The sequence below is a fragment of the Penaeus japonicus genome, unplaced genomic scaffold (assembly GCF_977035675.1).
Source record: "Penaeus japonicus unplaced genomic scaffold, GWHDUDI00000001_assembly GWHDUDI00000002, whole genome shotgun sequence".
NCBI classification, from domain to species: Eukaryota; Metazoa; Arthropoda; class Malacostraca; order Decapoda; family Penaeidae; genus Penaeus; species Penaeus japonicus.
This window is the reverse complement of record NW_028234404.1, coordinates 11,900,494-11,923,006: the sequence shown is the minus strand read 5'-3', so window position 1 is coordinate 11,923,006 and position 22,513 is coordinate 11,900,494. Positions and strand designations below refer to the sequence as shown.

General features: G+C 41.7%; 1 protein-coding gene across 1 annotated transcript; it reads left to right on the top strand.

The window, feature by feature from the left end:
* Positions 1–16,324: 16,324 nt before the first annotated feature.
* On the top strand, positions 16,325–21,928 carry LOC147472267 (uncharacterized). Its single transcript, XM_086544953.1, has 5 exons — positions 16,325–16,362; positions 17,316–17,482; positions 17,901–17,957; positions 18,207–18,292; positions 18,620–21,928. The coding sequence occupies exons 1-5, from the start codon at positions 16,325–16,327 to the stop codon at positions 18,719–18,721; spliced, it is 450 nt and encodes a 149-aa protein (XP_086401079.1). The 3' UTR covers positions 18,722–21,928.
* The last annotated feature ends 585 nt before the right edge of the window (positions 21,929–22,513 follow it).

Genomic DNA, 22,513 nt, shown 5'->3' with positions numbered 1-22,513 from the left:
TATTTATATATTTATTTTATATATTTATTGTACGCTTGGTCACCAGAAGAGCGCAGGCTTGCCGTAATCAATTTATTTCAACCTGAAATAATGTATATTAAAGTAACATGTACAAAAAAAATGATAATTCACTCAATATATCTACATTGTTTCAGTCCTATGTTTACAGATTTTACATAACGTAAGTAGAACTTAAGATGAAAAACTTAATATCAAATATCTATCATTATAAACAAAGTTCTTCTTCGTAATACTAAAATATGAAGCTATCAAAAAATAACATATAATCAAACAATACACAAGTAACTAAACTTTATTACAACATAGCTTATCTGCGTGAGCGTATATGACTACGCTGTACTAGTACAAATTCTAATTCAAACATATCTTAACTGTGAAACAATGATACAAATATGATTAACTAATTTTTTTCTTTATCACCATAATTTCAATGCCAAATACAAATTTCTGCTGTTATATGATTTAATAACCTAGAATTCTAATTTTTACATTCACAAAACAATACCTATAATCTATTGTCTATTTCCTATATCACATGTGGCTGTAAAGTTCAATAATCCTTCTGTATATAGAAAATTCCTAAAAAAATTATTGCACATGTTTACATGTACGCCTCGAACGTTTTCCTCTCCGTCCATCCTGCTGTTATGACCTAATAACAAAGCACTGAGGAGCGTGATGGCTCACAAATATTATAGTTAGAAAAAAAAACTAATGATTATATATTTAACATATATATATATTTAATTATTATATATACTCGATCAGTCATCAGTGACTCAGAAGATCAGGATCAGTGACTCACCTCCACTCGGCAAGAATCAGAATCTCAAACAACACACAGAAGAGTCAGCCCTGACCTCACTGAGATAACAAGCACCTGCTCCAGCTTTACTGCTCCAGCTGAGCAATTTAGAAACATTGAAAGAAGAAGGAAATGAATCTACAGAACTCTTGAAGGAAGAGTATAATCATACATGCTAAGTGGGTAAACACTTATAACTAAGAAGAAGAGAATTACCTGGGACTACCTGACCCAGTCCATGTGGGTAACAATCTATGCCAAGGAAGTTTAAACATGACTTTAAGAGGTGTTGCATACTAAAAGAGATCCATTCAGGTAAGGGTTTTGACACTAGCTTATCTCGTAGCCTAAGCACCCTCGCCAAGTGCTATCTCACTAGAGAATCCTTGTTAGGCACACACCGGTCCCCCCACTGTTTTACTCCACCACTTTTCCGGCGATAGGATAACACCGTTGTTTCTGAAGTAGCCAACCCTGCGGTTTACCCGCGAAGGCAGGAGGTCTCAAAGGGGTCCTTAGTCGGGATCTGTAAAGAAACACTCGGCAGCCGTTGCCACCTTTGATAGGCCATAGGGAACGGCGGCCAGGCACTTAAAACACTCCATGCAACTACAGGTTGACACCGTCTACATAGACCAACCTGGTAGGCTCCTCAGACGAAGAGATAAGAGGAGGTTGTTCAGAAAACTAGGACTTAATATGAACAACTCAGGCGAGAATTGGACTGTTTGCAGTGGTAGGATCGAGCTATGCGTTTGGAAACCATGCTTCGACACCAAGATTAACAGTAAAACTCGATGGCATTCCGACTTTAACTCGAAAGCAGGAAATCGAACTCTCTGATGTTTGGCCAATGGAATCTACTCTCCTGAGATCATCGAATGCCAGGAATGGTTACTATTGTTTTGCCAAAAGACTCTGACCGATGCAGATAAAGATTATGTCACCAGAATTCGCCAAATGCTTAAGAGCTCAGGTTTTGGACCCACAGATGCCTCTTGAAACAAAGCTAGATGACTATTTCGTAGTCAAAATAGTGGACTCGCTACATTATCAAGCCACATCTAATGAAGCAGATCAAAGAAGGAACTGGGAAGACAACTCCTGCCTGCAAATCGATGAAGTCTACAAAATGCCAACAAATGGAAATTGTTACGATTCGATTCCATGATATACAGACTGCCAAAAGAATCTATAGACCAAGACTGATCCCTATATAATTACAGTAATAAACCCGGACCAGATCGAAGATGGAACGATTTCACTCGAGTAATTCAGTGTATTGAATTGCTCGAATATGGCCTATACAAAGGTCTAATGTTCCCCCCCCCCCCCCCCCCCCCCCACCCCCCCCCCCCCCCCCCCCCCCCCCCCCCCCCCCCCCCCCCCCCCTTCCTTACCAGACAGAACTGCTGAAAAATGCAGAGTGAGTGTGAGTCAGACCGGACCCAGCAGTCACGACATGTAAGAAACACCACAAAAAAATGCTAAACTGTGTGAGGCGAACAAAGGGACTCTCTCTGGAAGCTGCCCTATCGAAGGAAAAGTGATCCACAAGGCCAGTAGAAAAGAAGCAAGAGATCCAAAAACCCAGAGAGAGTCCAGACTACTGAGTGAAGTAGCTCAAGCACACTGCAAAGGCCTACAGCTAAGGTTCGAGAAAACGATCGAAAAAACCGCAAAGCCCACAGCCGAAAATTACCAAAACGAGCGATTAAAGGACACAGCCACCCATCATGCAGCTGCCCAACAACCTGGCTGTCAAGACCCTAATTGCCTTGTTGCATGCCACCTGCCGGCCAACCTTGCACAACCCAGGGTGCTTGCAGAGCAAGCAAAGCTAGCTTGAGGCGGAAATAAAGCTCCCTGAGATGGACCTTCCAATGATGTTAAATTCGGGCAGCCTCCTGAGGGTTTATGCTCCCTACAGAAACCCCCAAACAAACCACAGAGTACCTGCAAGAGAAGAAATCGGCCAAGAATCGGCCGAGTTCTTGAGAAGAATGTCCGCACTGGAAGAGCCACCCACTGCACCAGTACCCCCAGTATGTGAGGGTGCCATCCCCACACAGTGCAGAATGTGAAGGAATGCCAGGCGAAGCAAAGCGGCAAAGCAGGTCGGAAGCATCCTGCTACACTGACCGAGAAAACCGTTACAAACGGCATATGATGATGTGATTTTGCAGATTACATCAAGATGGCAGGACTGAATACTCTACAACAATCAGAAGTGAAATCTGAATGAATGTGCCAGTATCCAGATTGGAGAATTAGGGCAGCCTCCTAAATCACGTTGGTGTGGCTATCACTTACAACCGACCTGTGAGCTAGACAGGAAGAGAGGAATGGCTATGATGAGTCCCAGTGAGCATGAGATGGACCTGCGCCAAATCCAGTGAATCACACATCTCTGTAGCTTCAGCAGAACGTCCTCAAGTGGACTCTGGTTCGTAGGAACGAAACTGTCGGGCATCGTATAGAGCCTAATTGCAGATGTAGTCTGATCAACAGTCATGGTTTGAAGGACACAGAGTCAGGCTGAATGCATTCCCCTACTTATGGTTATAAGAGGAACAGGACTGGAGAAGCACAGTAGATAGGCAATAAAGCAATAGCAGTCAGAGAGAATATCAAACATAGATTCTCGAACGCTTGTTGGACGAAATGCTGGCAATGGAGATAGAGACCAGCAGAGACAGTCCAATAGTAGTGGCTACAATGTAGCTGCCTCCAGAAGGGCAATTGTTACACTGCATAGACTTATACCAGTCTGCTTCGCACGACATCAGATTTACCCACATACATAGTGGGAGACCTCAATGCCCAACATCCAATGCTAAACAAATAAGAGCAAGAGAACATGGTTGGCATATGTATTGCTAGATGGTGTGATGGACGACCTAATCCACAGAGGACCAGACTTCCCTACTTACATCACAGGGAATACAGCCAACCACACCAGATATTCACTGTGCCAATAACCAAAAGCCCATCACAACGTGATCATGGAAACCGGCCCTGCAAACGCACCAGTGAATCACCTGCCCCATTCCTCAAGATATCATCCAACAATCCTAGAAAAGCCTAAACTGTAGCAAGATTCAACTTTAGAACTGGCTACTGGGGAGGATTCAACGGAATGAGCTCAGTACCAAGCCTGCTGCGATCAACTTGTGGAACTGCAACATTCGAAGAGATTGACGAGGAAGTCGAAAAGTGGTACAGCGATGTTGAAGCTGCACTTGCTAATCAATGATACCCAAGAGCAAACCACCAGGACTATCCCCCATCCAAGGCTAATCAGCTGATGTAAGACTTCTAAATATACAGTTCGAATCACACTGCAGCACTATGCAGCGGGATTCATGGATGGACACCAGATCCTGAGAGGCCACAGATATAGATGCTTGCCAAAGAGAACTCTTAACACTGGAGGAGAGCAGCAAATGACAAGTGGGGAAGACTTTGATTCGATAAGTGGAACTGGGACCGAAAGAATCCACGTTCCTTCTGCGTCAGGGACATAAGAAACTGATGGGAAGAAGTGAAAAGCAGAAAGTAGCCTACTCCTCTAACCGAACAGGATGAGAAGATTTATGAGAAGAACATGAAATCCGGTTCCGAACTTTACTGGAGAATACTTGTTTTCCGAATTACCGAGAAGGAAGAAAGAGAAACTTTGACAGTGATCGCCTATTCGAGGAGCCATCCATAGAGGAAATAAGGAAAGGCACACTGCACTCTATATCAGAAGCTGTTCGACTTCACTAGCACTCGATCCCACAGATCCCACTAATGACCAGCCTTCACACCCACAGGATGTCAAGAACTATTCAGTAGTTTCAAGAATAGAACTGCTCAAGGAAATAAGCAGGCATCAACAAACAATCTGCAAATCTTCCTAAACAAGATGTTGCTGAGGACTGGCAAAACATATACAATGCCTACTTCTCACTGCTGGCTACTTCCCTGACCACTCAAGGAAGAAAAGAGTTCAGGTGTTGATACAAAGCCGAGGAAAAATCAAGAAAGCTAGGTGAATTAGAGACTCCAATATCTCTCGCTGGAAGCTCCCAGGCATAAAGTCTTTTGAAAAGATACTGAAAATTAAGATTGCGAAATCACCTGGTGATTAACGATTTACCAAAATCCCAGGCCAACATGGCTCAGACCAGGCAGAGGATAATCAACAGCCTTGCAATTCCATTATGACAAATCGCCAATGCCATGAGCGAAAGGAACCACGTCAATGGGGTTCCTGAGAGATGTGGCCAAAGACTTCAGACAAAGATTTTGGCCACACAGGCCTGAAACTAAGATCTTCAGCTGAATCTCCGACGTCCTTGACCAAGCTATTGTGTGACTTTGTTGAAAGTCGGAGTGCAAGAAATAGTCGTCGGCAATACAGTCGGCGAAGCAATTCCCCTCATGAGTGGAGTTCCACAGGGAAGCGAAGTGCCTTCTCACCGACACTGGTTACCACTATCTCAGTACAGCAGTCTAGCCTGAACATCACATGGCCAGCAATCACTTATGTATGCCCGACGACATCACTCAGATATATCAAGTACTGAAGGGAGATCGATCGAGATATGGCACTCCGAAACTGCCACGAGACCTAGAGCTCCATCAATCCGCATACGAAAGACAGTGAAGATCTCAACCAACATGAGAAATTTCCAAGTCATTCCTGTGCGCCAAGTTCAAGACAGCAGAATCTGATAGTGGACGAGGAAGCAGTGGACGACTGTGACAAAGGAAGATACTAGGGCATAACAATTCAGCAGAGAGGGTGGATTTGTCCCTCACATAAATGCACTGTTAGAGCAAACAAAGCTAAAACATCAGCTGAACAAGATCAGAGGTTCCAGTCCCCAACTTGAGTACTGAAACCAAGCTCTACATTTATAAAAGCCATAGTGCGGCACATCATGGAATACCCGCTGTGCTACTCACACCTTTTCCAGAAGGCAGTGATGCCGCTACAGACTATCAGAAACAGGGCAGGCAAAATGGATTGAATATTCGCTTTTCCCGAAGTAGTCACTGCACGTCGAGATCATGTCAAAGGACTAAGGATCGAGGCGCGATTCAACCAGAGACTCCACACATCAAGCAGAAGAAGATGGACACAAAATCCACGATGAGGATGAGAGCCTCTACAATCGCCTCAACGTTCGTCCAGAAGGCCACACATAGCCTGGTGGCCAAAAGCCTCAGCAGAACTCAAAGCATTGAGAGTTTGGAAGGCCACTATTCACGCATCAGGTACAGCGAGACGATGATGTACAGGAGGCGGACATAAAAGATCGAGGAGAACACAAAAGAGATTAAGTCAAGAAGGAAGAAAGTAAACTTCAAAGAGGACTGCAATCAAGAAAAAAGACTCTCAGATTTTTTTTAACACCATTTTACACCCAGACTACAGCTAACCCCACAGGCCGCTCCACTTCACCGTCAAGCACGGCCACATCATGCATAGCAGTGAGAGGTGACGTGCGAGGGTCGGGGCGATTTTTAGTGCAGACGTGCGGCAGAGCTTCAATTGTAAAAATTCAAAAAAAAACAACAAAAAAAAAAAATAAACTCCCTTTTAAAAAATAGCCTGCTAGGTGTTCTGGTTTCTGGCTGCTCACGAGGGGTTGACCCGGGGCTTTGTTCAGCTACTCAAGGGGGCGCACATGCAAGCTATCTCTCTGCTTCTTTCTCCGGGTCTTTACTACTTATATTTTCTCCTTTCTCCCCTTTTCTCAGCTTTCCTTCTATCACTTTATCTCCTCGCAAATTTTCAATGTTTCCACTATCCCTCCTGCTCCTTATCACTTTCCTCTTCACTTTACACAGCTTCCAATTATTACTTCAACTTTCCATCTCCTCAAGTCCAACCCCAATTCAAAAGCTAATATCTCTTCACTGTAGCTTTACTTTTAACTCTCACCTTTATCTTCCTCCAAGTTTCTTTTCACTATCTCTACAGTACTCTCACACTCCTCTTCGCTTTATCACGCTTCAAAAAAAAGAAAAAAAAAAAAAAAAAAATAAAAAAAAAGCACTCTAACCTTTATCTTTTTGGTTTTTACTAACTGCTTATTCGAATGAATACAATAAAAAAGAAGATTCCTTATCCTTAACCACAACCCAAGTTCCGGACCTTCCTCCCAACCCTCTTCAACTTACTCACCCCCACAGTTAAAGAAGAAGAAGAATCAACAACAACAAAGACTTTCACCTTCCGACCTGGCAGGCCTTCCAGAAGGTGCCCTGAGTGACACGGACAGTCAATATCTTAACGAGTCAGACAGGGAGTTTCGTCCTCCCACTAGCTCTAACTACGACCTTTCTTTCAGTTTTCTGACTGTTTTCCTTTCACCTGAACTCTTCGTCTAACTTAACTGGCCCCTTCACTTCGCGTGGGAGTTCAGTTAGTTATAAATATATATTGTTATGTATTTTTGGAAAGGACCTCCGTCGAAACGCGTCAATTAATCTCTTGCGCTGTTTTAGATATTCATTCTCTATTTCATACGTTCTTTTACATTTGTCGCTTGAGCTCTGTTCATCATTCACACGGTAGAGTGGCGAGTGGATTGTCCCTCCCAAGGATTTCTTACAAGACGCAAGATCCAGTCTGTGGTTCAAGAATCGATGCTTGTTTCCTGATGGACTGCTTGGCTGAGCAAGTACTGCCACCTTCAGCTCCGAAACCAGTTAAAATCAGGCGAGCATCTGTTCCACTGATAGCGCTCGGGCTTCCTTGTGGAGGCATTCAGGATATATATATATATATATATATATATATATTTATATATATATATATATATATATTATATCTATACTATTATATATGTGCCTGTGTGTGTGTCGTGTAGGTGTGTGCTTGATCTGTGTGTGATGTGTGTAAAACATCATATATATATTATACTGTTATATATAATATACTATAATCATCTCTATAGTATATACTATATATATTTATTATATATGTATATATATACATATGTGTGTGTCTTATGATAGCTGTATATATCATATATATATTTATATTATATTATATATATCTATACTATATATACATATGTGTGCGTGTATTTCACTGTATAACTATATACTTATATATATATATATAAAAAAAAATATTATATATATATAAATATATTATATAGCAAATCGCACATGGCGACATTGCACCTCACATGCAGGCGCCGACAGGAAGAAAGAGTGTGAAGGAGGAAAGGTCCCAAAGGAAGAACCAGAGGAGAAGGTAAGGATACCTTAATGAAAAGCCGAGGAAAATGCCCGAAGGAAGAGCCGGCAGAAAGAATGCCTCCAGAACAATGTAGCCGGAAGAGGACGGCCCAAGGAAGAGCCGCGAAGTGGGAGGTAGGCCCGAATGAAGAGCAGAGGAGAAAAGACGAGCTAAGGACGAGCCGAGGAGGAGGAAGGCTGAACGAAGAAGCCGCGATAAGAGGATATGCCCAAAGGCAGAGCCAGAGAAAGGAGGAAAGACCCTGAGAATAGCCCGAAGGAGGTGGAAAGCAATGTACAAAGACGCCAGAGAGGTGGAAGGCCGATGGAAGAGTTGAGGAGGATGGCCCGTAACTATGAGCCAGGAGGAGGAAGGCCCTAATGAGGTTGGCGACAGGAAGACCCGAATAAAGAGACGGAGGGGGAACGTCCCAAATGAAAGAGCTCAAGGAGAAAGTCCCGAAGAAGGGAGAGCCGGAGGCAGGAAGCCAGAGAAGAGCCGGGGGAGTAAAAGCCCTAAGGAGGCAAATAGCTATAGTGGAGAGCCTGAAGCGAAGCGCCGGAAGAGAAGGCCCGGAATCGAGAATGAGCCGGAAGAGGAAGCCAAAGGCAAGAGCAGAGAAGGAGGAAGACCCGGAGGGTAATAGCGAAGGAGGAGGAAAGCTGCAACAAAGAGCCCAGAGGTGGAAGGCCGAAGGATGAGTTTGGAGGAGGATGCCCGAAACGAATGAGCCGGAGGAGTGAAGCCTAATGAAGAGGTAGGAGAGGAAGACGAATGAAGAGCGGAGGAGTACGACCAAATGAAGAGCAAAGGGAAACGTCCCGAAGAAAGAGCCGGAGGAGGAAGCCCAGAGGAAGAGCCGGGGAGAAAGTCCCTAGAGGAAAGGCCAAAGAGCTATAGCGTGGAGAAGCCTCGAAGGATGAGCAGGAGGAGGGGAAGCCTGAAGGAAAGAGCCGCGGAGGAGGAGGCCGCGAAGGAAGAGCTGCGAGGAGAAGACCCGAAGGGAAAAGCTGGAGGTGGAAGGCCGAAAGGAAGAGCCGTAGAGGAAGGTCCCGAATGAAGAGCCAGAGGTGGAAGCCCCAAAGAAGATGCCGGGGGAGGAAGGTCCACAAATGAAGAGCCAAACGAGGAAGTCCGAAGGAAGAGCCGAGAGGAGGAGTCCAGAGAAGAACCAGGGGCGAGGACATGTCCGAAGGGAAGGCGAATGGAAGTGCTGGAGAGAAGGTCCCGATAAGAATAGCCCGGGGAGGAAGAACCACCATATCTGAGGAGGAATGGCTCTGAACAAAGAGCCGGAGGGAGGGAGGCTCAAGGATGAGCCGAGGAGGTGGAGAAGGCCCGGAAAACAGAGCCGAGGATGGAGGTCCAAACGGAGGACGGAGGAGGATCCCAAGTAAGAGGCCAGAGGAGGAGGAAAAAAAAAAAAAAAAAAAACAGGAGGTCCGAATGATGAGCCAGAGCGGAGGGAAAGGCCCTAATGAAGAGCCGGAGGAAGAAGGCAAAGAAAGAGCCAGAGAAGGGAAGGACATGAACCGATGAGCGGAGGAGGAAGGCCGAACCGAAGAAGCCGGAGGTGGAGGAAGGCCTAAATGAAGAGCTAGAGAGAAGGGTTCCAACATGAGAGCCAAAGGTGGAAGTCACGAAGGAATAGAGCCGGGGGAGGAAGTCCTGAGATGGAAGTGCCACTAAGAGAAAGAGCCGAGCAAGGAAACAGTTCCGAAGGAAAGAAATGGAGGGGAAGTCCCGAAAGAAGATAGCGGAGGAGAAGGAAAGAGACACCATCTCGCCCATGGCTGATGCAGAGCGTGCCGCCTCAACCCGCTGCTGCCAAGAAGGAAAAGGTCGGGCTTAGAGGCTTTTTTCTTTTTCCGTTGTTGATTGCCTGAGTTGTTGCATTTTAATCAACCCTGAAATTATTCGCTTAGTATATCAACGTTCTTGTGTCATGTCATCATAGCGCGGACATAGTCTACATGTTCTTGTGGTGACTAATTGTACTATGTTATTTGTGTACGTGTTACGTTTTTGTGTATCTGTGCATGATTGTATGTATGTACATGTATAAGAGCATGTACCTAGTATATTTCAATAACGGTGTTATCCTCAGTGAGTGCATCACAGAACCATTTCTTACAGTATTGGATGACGACGGTATACGAAGTGTGCCCTGAAACCAATAAATATAACTATAAGGCCTTGAGAGCTGCAGGGCTCTATGATGAAACCACAGTTAATATTAGAGATGACAGGATTGCCAAGGCCACTGTTGATACTTTTACCAGATTATCCAGGAAAAGATGAGCCAATGATCTTTCAGAAATATAAAGAATATCTGACTTATTCTCTCTCTCTCTCTCTTCTCTATCTCTCTCTCATCTCACTCTCTCTCTCAGTCTCTCTCTCTCTTTCTTCTCTCTCTCTCTCTCGCTCTCCTCTCCTCCCTTGATTGCCACTCTTCCATTCGGTTACATTTCCCGTGCTACCTATTGCTCGGAATTACTGATGAGAGAGAGAGAGAAAAAACAGCTAGGAGCATTTGGACACACAAACAGGCCTCAGAGATAGACTACGTACCACAGACGCTTATTTCGCCTCCTGCTTATACGATGTATCCTTATAGTGTTATATGTCTGTGACCATTGTGCCTGTAGTGTTTTATTTTCTTGTCTAGTGGAGTTAGCGAATAACACAGGCCTTATTTTTGAGTTGGATATAATTAGTCTTTTCTCTCACTGTTCCCTCTCTCTATAGATTTTTCTATTATTCTGTAGCGTCCGTGAATCACTTGGGTATTAATTTTTTTTTTTCGTTTTTTTTTTGGTTTTTTATCTCTTTTTTATCGTTATCGATAATTGGTCCGAATGTTCCAGATTGTACAGTAAATTACGATGTGATATTATATTAATCCGACTAATTTTGGTAAGTCGTATATGATTTATTGCGATTACTATCATTTTGATTAATTACACAAGTCTTTTACTAACCTTATCTGCAATTCCTTGCATCTTAAAAAATCCTCTCTCGCCCCTACTTGACTGATAACTCATTACTCATTTCAAAACAACAGTTTTCACTATGGCCTCATTCATCATTTACTAAGCCCACTACACAATGAGGACCCGGGGCTTTGATTCTCCAATAAAAAACAGTCGAGACCGCGTCACTTATATTCAATATTCGTCAGACAGTCCCGATATTCTACTACATGGCCATGGTTTTTGTTGCACCACGTAGAAACTTAACCCTACCAAGCCCTAGGTTAGCGTACAGGCCTCATATCCCCATGGTCGGCGACAAAAAGACAGCGCTCGTGGTTTCGAATGCTGGAGTGTCAGATGTTTGCTTGCCTGTTCTCTTGTCTATCTGTGATGTCCCTCTGGACCTGCATCTGCCATTGAGTTCCTTCTGTGTCCTTCTTAAGTGCGAACTTCGATTGGCACATTCTCTCACGAGCTGCTACGCTGACACAGGCGGCTGCCTCAATGCCGCGACGCACTAATCTAGTTATCCTTATTCCCTAACTCAAGTGTTAGGGTAAGAATTTCCATCCGGTTTTAGCTAATTAGCCAACGCCTCCCTCGAAGAATATGCCTCCCTTGAGAGAGGTAAGCCTCGTGCACATAACGACCTTGTCACTATCAGTGTAGTAGAAGTGCTTCTTTTCGATTCCTAAAAACTGGTGATGATAAGTTTTCTCCTCAGACTTCCCTGTGAATTTCGCGCATGACCACTACTCGTATTTGTTTTAGTTTGCCTTTCTCCTCTTGCACTGGTGTTAATATCTCACTTCTTACTCCAGGTACTTCGATTCACATCTTCACCCATCGTTATTGTTCTCTGAAAATCTAGACCTTTGTATTAATCAGTTCTTATTCTAAATATGTAGCATACCTATTTGTTTATTTGTGGTGATACACTTGACTTCGTTGTCATGGCACCTAGTGGGTTGTTCTTGTAGCTTCCCTCTCCTGATCCCGGCCCTCTAGCGCATCCGGAAATTGCCGGGTCGTGCACCCATGCATGCCACATACACGATACAGCGGCAACCATCTTATGTTATGGAATCCACGCTGTTTGTTTAACCACACGTCACCTCTCACTAGTCTGAGTCATTATCAGATACAGAATTGCCAGAGGCTGGTACTTCAACGTAACACAAACTTGCTCGTATATATATATATATATATATATATTATTTATATATATTTTATATATTTATATTTCATATCTTGTTGAATATGTCGGTTAAATTAAATGCATTGGGCATCTTCATGTAGTTAGAGCATAATCTCATGCCACCATCAACAGAGTCTAACTTTCTTTTGAATTGGCCAATCCTTCCCATCCCAGGTTACTTCCTATGATGATGAAAAATAAAATACATATAACAGGGATGTTTGTAACACAGACAGCCGGGATGACATAACTACCACACACGCCTATTTCGCCTCATGGATATATTAAACCATTGTACTGTGTTTATTATTTTTGCGTCTTGTACATTATTGAATGAACCTTGCTTTCAATTGTACGAAGACACATGTCACCCTCTATCTATCTCCTATTATCTCCTTTCCTGCTCTTCTTTTGCAATTGTGCCTTTGTGTGTGTGTGGTGTGCGTGTTGGTGTGGGTCGCTGTGAGTGGAGTCTGTGTGTGTGTTTAATGAATGTAAGCCTGATTCACTTACGTCTGTAACACCGCCCAACAGCAAGGTGGCAGCGTATGATTGAAATGGATCCAAAAGAACCACAGAAGGGCAAAACCAGGTTTCCCTTAGCTGTTGGGTGACAGCGGGGATTCAACAAAGGATACTTTTTCTCGTAGAAATTAGAGGAATGAATATTTCATGTTATAACTTGCTCCTTCGTTAAAGTGTTCTACCTACCTATCGTGTCACCTTGATAGTCGACATTCGAGGGCAGTGCTTCAATCTAAGCAAGTGAAACCACTGTAGATGATATACGTAAATTCAAATGATTAGGAACTTGAACTGGACCATTAGTGTAAGTGATAAATAGAATAGATAAGACAAGTAATCTCTCATGTAAAACTGCATGAAGGACACTCATTCTACAACCTTTTGAATGCAGGAAAAGTTGAAAAAAAAAACTCATCTTGGTCGAGTGCGTCAAAGCAGAAAATCTACTATGTGTGATCTCATAATAAAGGTTTTCTATCAACCATCGCGAGTAGCTAAGTATGAGCTTTTGTACTTTTTGTACGGAAAGAAGAAAGAAAAAATCTTCGGTCAAAATGACACAAATGCAGATAATCAGATATAGTGTTCAAAATAAAGTGGTTTTATCAGTCATCACTGAAATAACAAGTCTGCAAACTTTAAACCATCGTTTTTCGGCCGTGTAACACATAGTAAACTATAATTCAAGACTGTTTTACAGGCTACGTGGACACCGATGGCGATGTACCGTGCCCTCAGAGGACCGCACGCCACAGCACCGCTCCTCGACCCCTTGCTGGACGCTGACGGAGCGCTTGCGGGATCCGTTGCTCGGACTTACCGGGTTCAGCCTGCACGGTCTCCGGCTGGTGTGTCCATGCTCGTATGGAAAAGAGGGATTATCAGTATGACCAATATGTGCTAAATTATACTAGATTCTACCGTCTCTTATATACATGTTTATGCATGCTGTGTGTGTCATGTGTGTCGTCCTGTGTGTGCATATAATGTGGCTTGTCATCATCATCATGACCTCAGCCGGTTAGCGCCGTTGTGCTCACATTGTCTTGGCATCTTCCTCCATTTCCTCCTATGAGGACTTGTGGTGACAAGCTTCAGAATGTTAGAGATTGTCCCCTCCTTTATGAGTCTTGCCATGTTCTTTTTGGCCCTACCTTGTTGGGTGTTTCCCTCAAGTAGTCTATGTATGAGAAACTTTGTTGTTTTATTTCCTTGCCTGACCTGCGTGTCAAAGAAACTGATGTTTGCGTTTGGCGATTAGTGCGCATGGAATGGTTTCTGGCCTGTCTCTTTCTGCTGCGTATAAAAAGTTCTGATTCATCTCTATTCCCGACATAGCCCATTTGTTCGCCTCTCTCTCATGTATATTCTAGCAAATCACTTCTGCTAAACCTTCATTTCAAAAGCTTATCCACCTGCTTCAGATCTTTACAAGTTATTGATCGACACTACTCGCTCCCCATCCATACATTAAATGCTTTTTACCATCGAGTTTAGCTAGTTAAATTTTTGTTTTTCATGCTATACTTTCATTTTCCAAAATAGCATTCCAATCTAGCTAAACGCACTTGTTGCCATTCCTACATCGAGTTTAATTGCAATTCGTGGCTATCTCCTATTTTCTGTTAATGTTGCACACTCTAGATATTTGATATTCTGACACAGTTCAAGTTGTTCTCCACTAACTTAGTGCCAGTACGTTTCGAGTCGATGTTCCTCCCTTGACCAGTTATGTTACTTTTTACTTCTGCGCTAATTTTCCAATTAACATACCTGGTGATGTTTCATCCAGTCGCTCTTGTCTATTTCTGCTAATTCTTCCGCATCTTCCCGCACATCAAGTTCTAGTCCATCAGCAAACCGGAAGTTGTGCTACTACTACGTCATGTAAACTTTATCGACTCTGAAATAAATTTTCAAGGCATATACTGCTTTATCTTTCAAAAACAAATTGAAAAGTGTCGGATGACAGAATGCATACTTGTCTATCGTGTCCACTGTACGTTCGCACCATTCCGCTCGTAGTTGTACATCCATAACTGTTGTTTTCGACATTCTCATATAATTCTGGGATAAGCCTAGTCATACCCTGGTTGGATGTTATACTTGGACCATTGTATGACATAGCGCTTCGTTTCAATACCATATCGAATGCTTTTTTAAAGTCAATAAAAGTTTTTGTGGAAAACATTCTTCTGATGATTTCTCTGACTTTCACAAAGGAGCCTTAAGATTTAAGAAAATTGTTCCACGTGTTCGATCTTTTCTGAATGCCAGCTTCGTGAATCATTAGAATTTCTTCAATTCCCGGTTTATTCTATTTAGGTTGATGGGTGAGTTAAGACTTTGCTTAGGATGCACTTATAGACTGATTGTGCGTATGTTCCACTTGATCCCATTTCGCGAGAGACTCATTTTCTTTTTTGGGATAGGAATGTAGAATGGGATGGGTCCATTTGTGTAGGCCATTTACCAGTTTGGAATATTCGGTGCACCAGAAGATGTAAGGTTTTGATAATGGGATCTCCCTCCGCACTTAATAATTTGTGGAACGGTTGTCATATTCCAGGTGTGCTTTATTCATCTTCTCAACTTCTAATAATCGCTGCCCTTACTTCGATTCTTAGATGACTGCGTTCTGGTTCTCCCCTCTGATGTCGGCTCCTGCCTAATACTGTTCTATAACGATCTGCTTGATGTTGGTACCATACTAGCGGCAGTATTCTATCCATATAGTGTCACTTCGGTGGAATTTGCTTAAACAGCTGACCGGCTTTTATCTTCTATTACAATTTGTTCTTACTGTCTTCTCCTTTGTTAAGCATCTTAGATCTAAAACTGTAGGCTTATTATGAATTGTTTACTGCTTAGCTTTGTTCACTATCATCAGCTTGTTTCTCACCCAATTATCTTTTGCTTTGATGATTGACTCTTTTTTACTCCCTTGTTTGCCTTTCTTTTAACTGGCCCAAGAACTTCGCATTTGAGGTAATCTTTCTTTTTGCTCTAGTTTTCTTCTTTTTTCGTCACACTTTTGTACGGATTCTGGTGTTAGCCACTGGTCCTTTTAAATTGTTTGGCCCTTTTCCTAAAATCTCATTTGCTGTGTTGAAATGTATATATATATATATATATATCATAAACACAGTATATTTCATATATATATATTATATATAAATATATAATAATAGAAAATATATAATAATAGACACAAACATACATATACCCTGTATATGTAGATATGTAATTCCAAAAAAAGGAATTATGTAATGTATATGTATATGTAAATAAATATATATATATTATAAATATATAATAAATAAATATTCTATATATTTTTATTATAAATTTAAACACACACACACACATCACGCACACACACCTATAAATAAATATTATAATATATAGATATATAATATATATATATATAATATATATAGATTAATAAATATAAAATAAGTATAATATATAGATATATATATATATAATATATATATATATATATATATATATAAGGGCTCGTGGCTGATGGTTAGAGTATCGACTGTGAAATGACGAGATCAGAGTTCGAGCGTTCCGAGCCCGGTTGGTGAGTTTTTACTTTGGCCACAGAACTTTACCTCGATTGCCTAATGGTGAATAAACAATATGGTATCAGGATACCTGTAAGGCAACTGATACTGATATATGTGACAAGACATTGATCCTGTATGTCTACTTAATTCAGTGCATATCGCTGGCAGTGTGTATTGACTTGACGCTTCCTGTCTCCTGTGTTCCGTTTTCCGCCTGGAAACACTAGTTTCTCTCGGCAGCCTGTGGTTTTGTTAATGGAAGGCACAAGGCATAGAAAGTAACTAAAGATTGGAACTTAAGGACATGAAAGGATCACAGACAGACGAGAGAGAGACAGATTCAGGACAGAGAGGTCAGACAACAAACAAGAGCGAACAGCTCTGACCTCAGCCATCGCCAGGTCTAGTGTAGTACCAGTCCACAATAAAGCCATGGCACTTGAACATCCTGTCTCCTTAAACGGGTGGGGGGGGGGGGGGGGGGGGGGGGGGGGCTAATTTTTTAACTACCGACCTTGCAACAGGACATCGGGTGCCTGTACAACTGCTCCAGTGGAGGGTAACAACAGTGCCAGCAAGCTGTTACAACTGATGGCACTGGTGGTCTTACACTGATGGCAAGCAGTTAAGGGCTTACAACCTGATGGAACCGGTGGCACTGGTGGCCCTTACAAACCCCCCATCACGATTACAATTAGAGCCAGTAGGTGGGTTCCCGGCCATATCCCTCTAGAAAGGCTTATGTCCTGGAGTGGGAATGATACCGGCTATGATGATATATATATATATGTAAATATAACATAAATATATCCATACATACATAACATATAATATATATAATAATATATATATTACCTATTATATATACATATATATGTAATTTTAATTACATAAATACACAAGCAAGCATATATACAAACATATATACATATATCCATAAATAGACACTGATATCCTTCGTCCCCAGCAGCATGGACGCAAGACGAAGGCACCGTGGAGGCGAACAGCGAAGCCAGGCCCAGTCCTGCGCCCGGAGTCCCACATGCTCCGGCGGCGACCGGCAGGGCCCTAATGCAGAACAGCCGGCTGCATATCTCCTGAGGGCGGCACCAACACCATCGGCGTCCTTAGCATGTTAACACAGTCCTTTGTGTTATATCTGCTATATGTTTTGAGTTATATATGCCTATATTTTGTGTTATCTTCTGCTTATATCAGAATTTATCAGTTATAGGTTGACTGTTATGTTGTAGATTAGCTGTGGAGAAACGCCCGAACAAAAAGGCCCCCTATTTAAAAAGAAAGGTTCCCAGACTTGCTACTCTGTCATGGTTGAATGGAAACCTTTATGTTGATCCCCATATTTAGTTATCTGCGTAGGCAATCGACCAAAGATTGAGTTTTTCTTTTTCAACTCTCAAAAGGGGTAAGTATGACCCTAAAAGCCAAATTTACATTTATCATTGTCTTACCATCTCATCATTAGGTATTCAACTTCTTGAGACCATTTGTATAATCATGTGATTTAATTAATATACACATTACAGTTGAGGTTCCTTGCTTTTGGAAGTCTTGCTCATCTACATCGTCTGTCAATTTGACATGCATAGTAAGTCATGGCGTCATGTATAGATTAGCGAAGGAGATGCAAAGAAAACGTGAAATATCATTATCATTTTTACGAGAAAAAAATGTAGCCTATAAATAAATAAATAAATATATACAGTATATATATGTATATACATACATACATATATATATATACATACATACATACGTATATATGTATATATATATACATATATATATATACATATATATTCATAAATATATACATATATGAATAATTATTTTCCAGATTTGACAGTGCCGATGAAGGTGGCCCTTGTTATTGTATCCATTTCAACCATCACTGCCAGTTTGCTGTTGTTCGGTGCCGTAAAGGTAAATGAATCATGCTCACCTTCATTAAATACACACACACACAACACAGAGTATGAGAGAAAGAGAGAGTAAGGTGTGTGACTGGTGTCTTAGTCTGTTGTAACTAATAACCCACCACAAATAAGGTAGTTGCTACCAGACACAGGGTTTGTACAGTTCAGGTTTATTCCATAACACAGATAGTCTGACGTTATGGTATACGATAGATAATATACACTACAGCACAAAGATCACAGTAATAAACACTATCACAACACGTATAAACAGGCAGAGAAATCAGGCGTCAGTGGTAAGGCAGTTGATTCCCGGTCTGTCTGCATGTTCCAGATTTCCTGCTTATATGGAAGGGGTTTCCATCCGCCGTCCCCAACCATGGTTATGCGGGAAGGCAGTCTGGAATACAGGAGGCGTGGCAGACGAGGGTATTAAGCTCTTTTTGAGGGTGTAGGTACTTTGGAAGGCAACTATGTGCGAATTACCTATCAGTCAAAGTTGACCTGATCTGACCCGGCCATTGCCTTGCTAATTGGAGTGCTATATTCATATGATATTTGTATATGATCTATTTGCTGTATTAAGCATTCTGTATAATTCTCACAAGGAGAGAAACAGTAGGAGAGAGAGAGTAGGAAAGAGAGAGTGTAGACGAGAAAGTGAGTGTAGACAAGAGAGAGAGTATAGACGAGAGAGAGGTGTAGACAAGAGAGAGAGGGTGTAGACATAGGAGAGAGAGAGTGTAGACGTAGGAGAGAGAGAGAATAGGAGAGAAAGAATAGGAGAGAGAGAAAGAATAGGATAGAGAGAATAGGAGAGAGAGAGAATAGGAGAGAGAGAATAGGAGAGAGAGAGAATAGGAGAGAGAGATAATAGGAGAGAGATAATATGAGGGAGAAAGAATAGGAGAGAGAGAGAGAATAGGAGAGAGATAGAATAAGAGAGAGAAAGAGAGAGGGAGAGAGAGAGAGAAATAAGAGCGAAAGAGATAAAAGGAAAGAAACTGAATAATATATATAGAGAGAGAATAAGAGAGAGAGAGAATAAGAGAGAGAGAGAATAAGAGAGAGAGAATAAGAGAGAGAGAGAATAAGAAAGAGAGAGAGAGAATAAGAGAGAGTGTTGGTAGGAGGGAGAGAATAGGAGAGAGAGAATAGGAGAGAGAGAAAGAATAGGATAGAGAGAATAGGAGAGAGAGAGAATAGGAGAGAGAGAATAGGAGAGAGAGAGAATAGGAGAGAGAGATAATAGGAGAGAGATAATATGAGGGAGAAAGAATAGGAGAGAGAGAGAGAATAGGAGAGAGATAGAATAAGAGAGAGAAAAAGAGAGGGAGAGAGAGAGAGAGAAATAGGAGCGAAAGAGATAAAAGGAAAGAACTAGGAATCTCTTTATAGCGACATGGCAGGTCAGATATAAGATCGACCTGAGGTCAATCAACCACTCTCTCTCTCACCCACTCCGTCACACACTCCCTCACGAACTCCAGCCTCTCCGGCGGAGAGCGGTCAGCTAGCCTACCGCTTCCCGCGTCTGCCGTGAGACACACCAGCCTAACAAGAGACGTCCGACAAGCCATCACTACCCAATTAAATGTCACTATATTACAGCGGTGGAAAGTCCTTCTGTTTCCCTCACAAAGTGGTGGCAGAAGCGAGATCCTCTACAAATAGCTGGAAGGAGATATTACCTCTCTGAAAACCAAAAACCTACTTCACTTCCCATGCGACCTCACATGGGATTTTGTCCCTCATTCCCCAGGCTTCCTGCCACAGCGTAGAGAAGCAAGAGTTCTGCTACGTGCAACCTGCAATGTTAACAATTGTTAGGGTGTAAAGCCATAGGAGCACCCAGAAACGTAAGGCCCTGGCTTCACAGTGAGCAAGGAAGAACAAGATCAACGGACAAGATGGACCCCTCCACAACTGTGCACTTAAACTTCTCTTTAAAATGTTTCCGCTCGATATTTCTTCACAAAACCGTAAGGACATACAATGGGGCAAATTTCTTTAATTTCTCTGTTTTCCTATGTCCCCCATATACTTGTACTTATGTGTTTTAACAGTGAAAGAAGTAAAAACGTGCCCTGTTAGGCAGTTTTTTTTCTCACACTTTCAACATAGTAATTACATACTTATCGGTGATCGAACTATTTATCATTTTATAATTTCATTAAATGTATAGTATAGTTTGCTGTAAAATAACTTCAAAGAAAGTGATATCATATGTTTCAATTCTTTGTATGATGCTCCATATTTTTTTTTTCATTTGTTAATCACACGTTTGTATTATCGAATTCTATAATTCTACAACTCACTCTGTATGTAAACTACATGAGTCTGAAAGTTAGTTAAGTATCTTAAGGAATATTCCATTTATAAATTCCCTCCCCCTTCCCCCCACGGCGCTTCCCAACCCCCCTCCCCTGCTACATTGACCCTTGGGACAGATGTCAGGTCACAAGCTTTCACTCCTCGACGTTAAAACACGAGTTAGATATATATTATTTGTTTTTATTGTTTAGCAAGCAAGGCCTCCATGGTACGACGATGAAACCTTCAGAAAGGCTTGGCAGACCAGCCTTGTCAATCTTGATGTCCCATAAAACCGCTATTTTGAAGACCAACGTTCCTTCACACCCGTGCAGGATTCGTTGCACAGTCGCATAAGGTTTATTTGGTTTTGATAAATCTTCGCAATCATGTTATGAGAGAGATAAAGTAAGGCGCACTATTCTCTCTTTCCTTTCATTTTTCATATTCGCATTAACCATATGGAATATGTAAAATGAATTATGCTTTCTCCATTTGTTATTCATATTAATTAGCTATAATCTAATATCATTCTCAATTTGTTCGTATTTGGTATATTTTAAATTGTCTCATTGAAATGGCAAATTCGAATGCTAATCGTTTTCTTCATGCATCATATACATTAGTTAAGCTTAAGTAAGTTACATAGCGAAGAAACGCAATTAGCCGTGAAAGACTTTCCCGACATAAAGCCAGAGAGCTAGTGTTGCTATAAGATGCTTTGTTTCACTGTGAGTCTTATCCAATGAGTCAATTATTACACAAAATATTCTCATCTCGGATCAACTTCGTGATTATCATAATTTTCATTATGGTTCTGGTGCGAATTCATACTTATCGCTTAAGCTGGTCAAACACAGTTTAGCGTAAAACGTTGACCTAAATACTGCCGCAGGCGCTAAGGGTTGTAGTATAACATTTGTACATGCAGCGAGCCAACTATCTGATTGGAAATTTAACAGAATAATCTCGATTCGGATCAGTTTATCATTATTATCATTATTCATTAATAATATGATTATTCGGATGTTGAATTCATGATCATTTATGAGGTTAATATCATTGTCCTAGCTAATTATTACGAAAAGTACTAACGCTAAAGGTTAATTTCAGTAAAGCATTTATTTAAATTTCTTGTTCAGAAGGAATAATTCCATACGAACTTGAAATAACACATCTTACTTACTCATACATACATATACTCACACTCTGTATCAGTCACGTTTACTTTCAACTCACGAACTTATTCCTTACTGTTGATGCATCGTCTATCCTTCTTACTTACATTAGCTCATCCCACGCTTCTGTTCACAAACACACTTGACACTCCGACTGTATTTCAGATAGTAATTCGGTAAGACGACTAGTGCCACCCACAATGATTCTTTCAACGCCCTAAGTTTGCTGTGACAATAATTTGATAGTTATTTGCACAAATTTTATTACCTTGTAGCGTTCTCTCTTATTTTTTCTGAGACTTTCAGTGGTTCAAGTTAACCTCTGAGGTACTACTGTTGTCTCACTCTACCTGAGAAGCTTTTAGTTCAAGCTTCTTAGGTAGAGTGAGACAACTTGTAGCTCAAGTTGTCCCTTGTGGGTCGCTGCAAGCAACTGCCTTCTTTATCTATATTTACTAGAAAAAACTAAAATCACCTTAAAACTCCACATAGTCAATGATAGCTAAAGAAAGAAAGAAAGAAAAAAATAAAATCTATATTTATGCACACACCCCTCCCCCACCCTCTATTCGTCTTCCCTTCTTTCTTCCATTGGCCCTGTATGTATAAGGTTATCAATCATATATGCGGAACACCAAGAACCACGAAACGAGGCCCGGAATGCGGTCGTCCAAGACAATACGGTTCGGAAGCTCAGAAGTAGCGACGGCAAAAACGCCCAGAAGAGAGAGCATGGC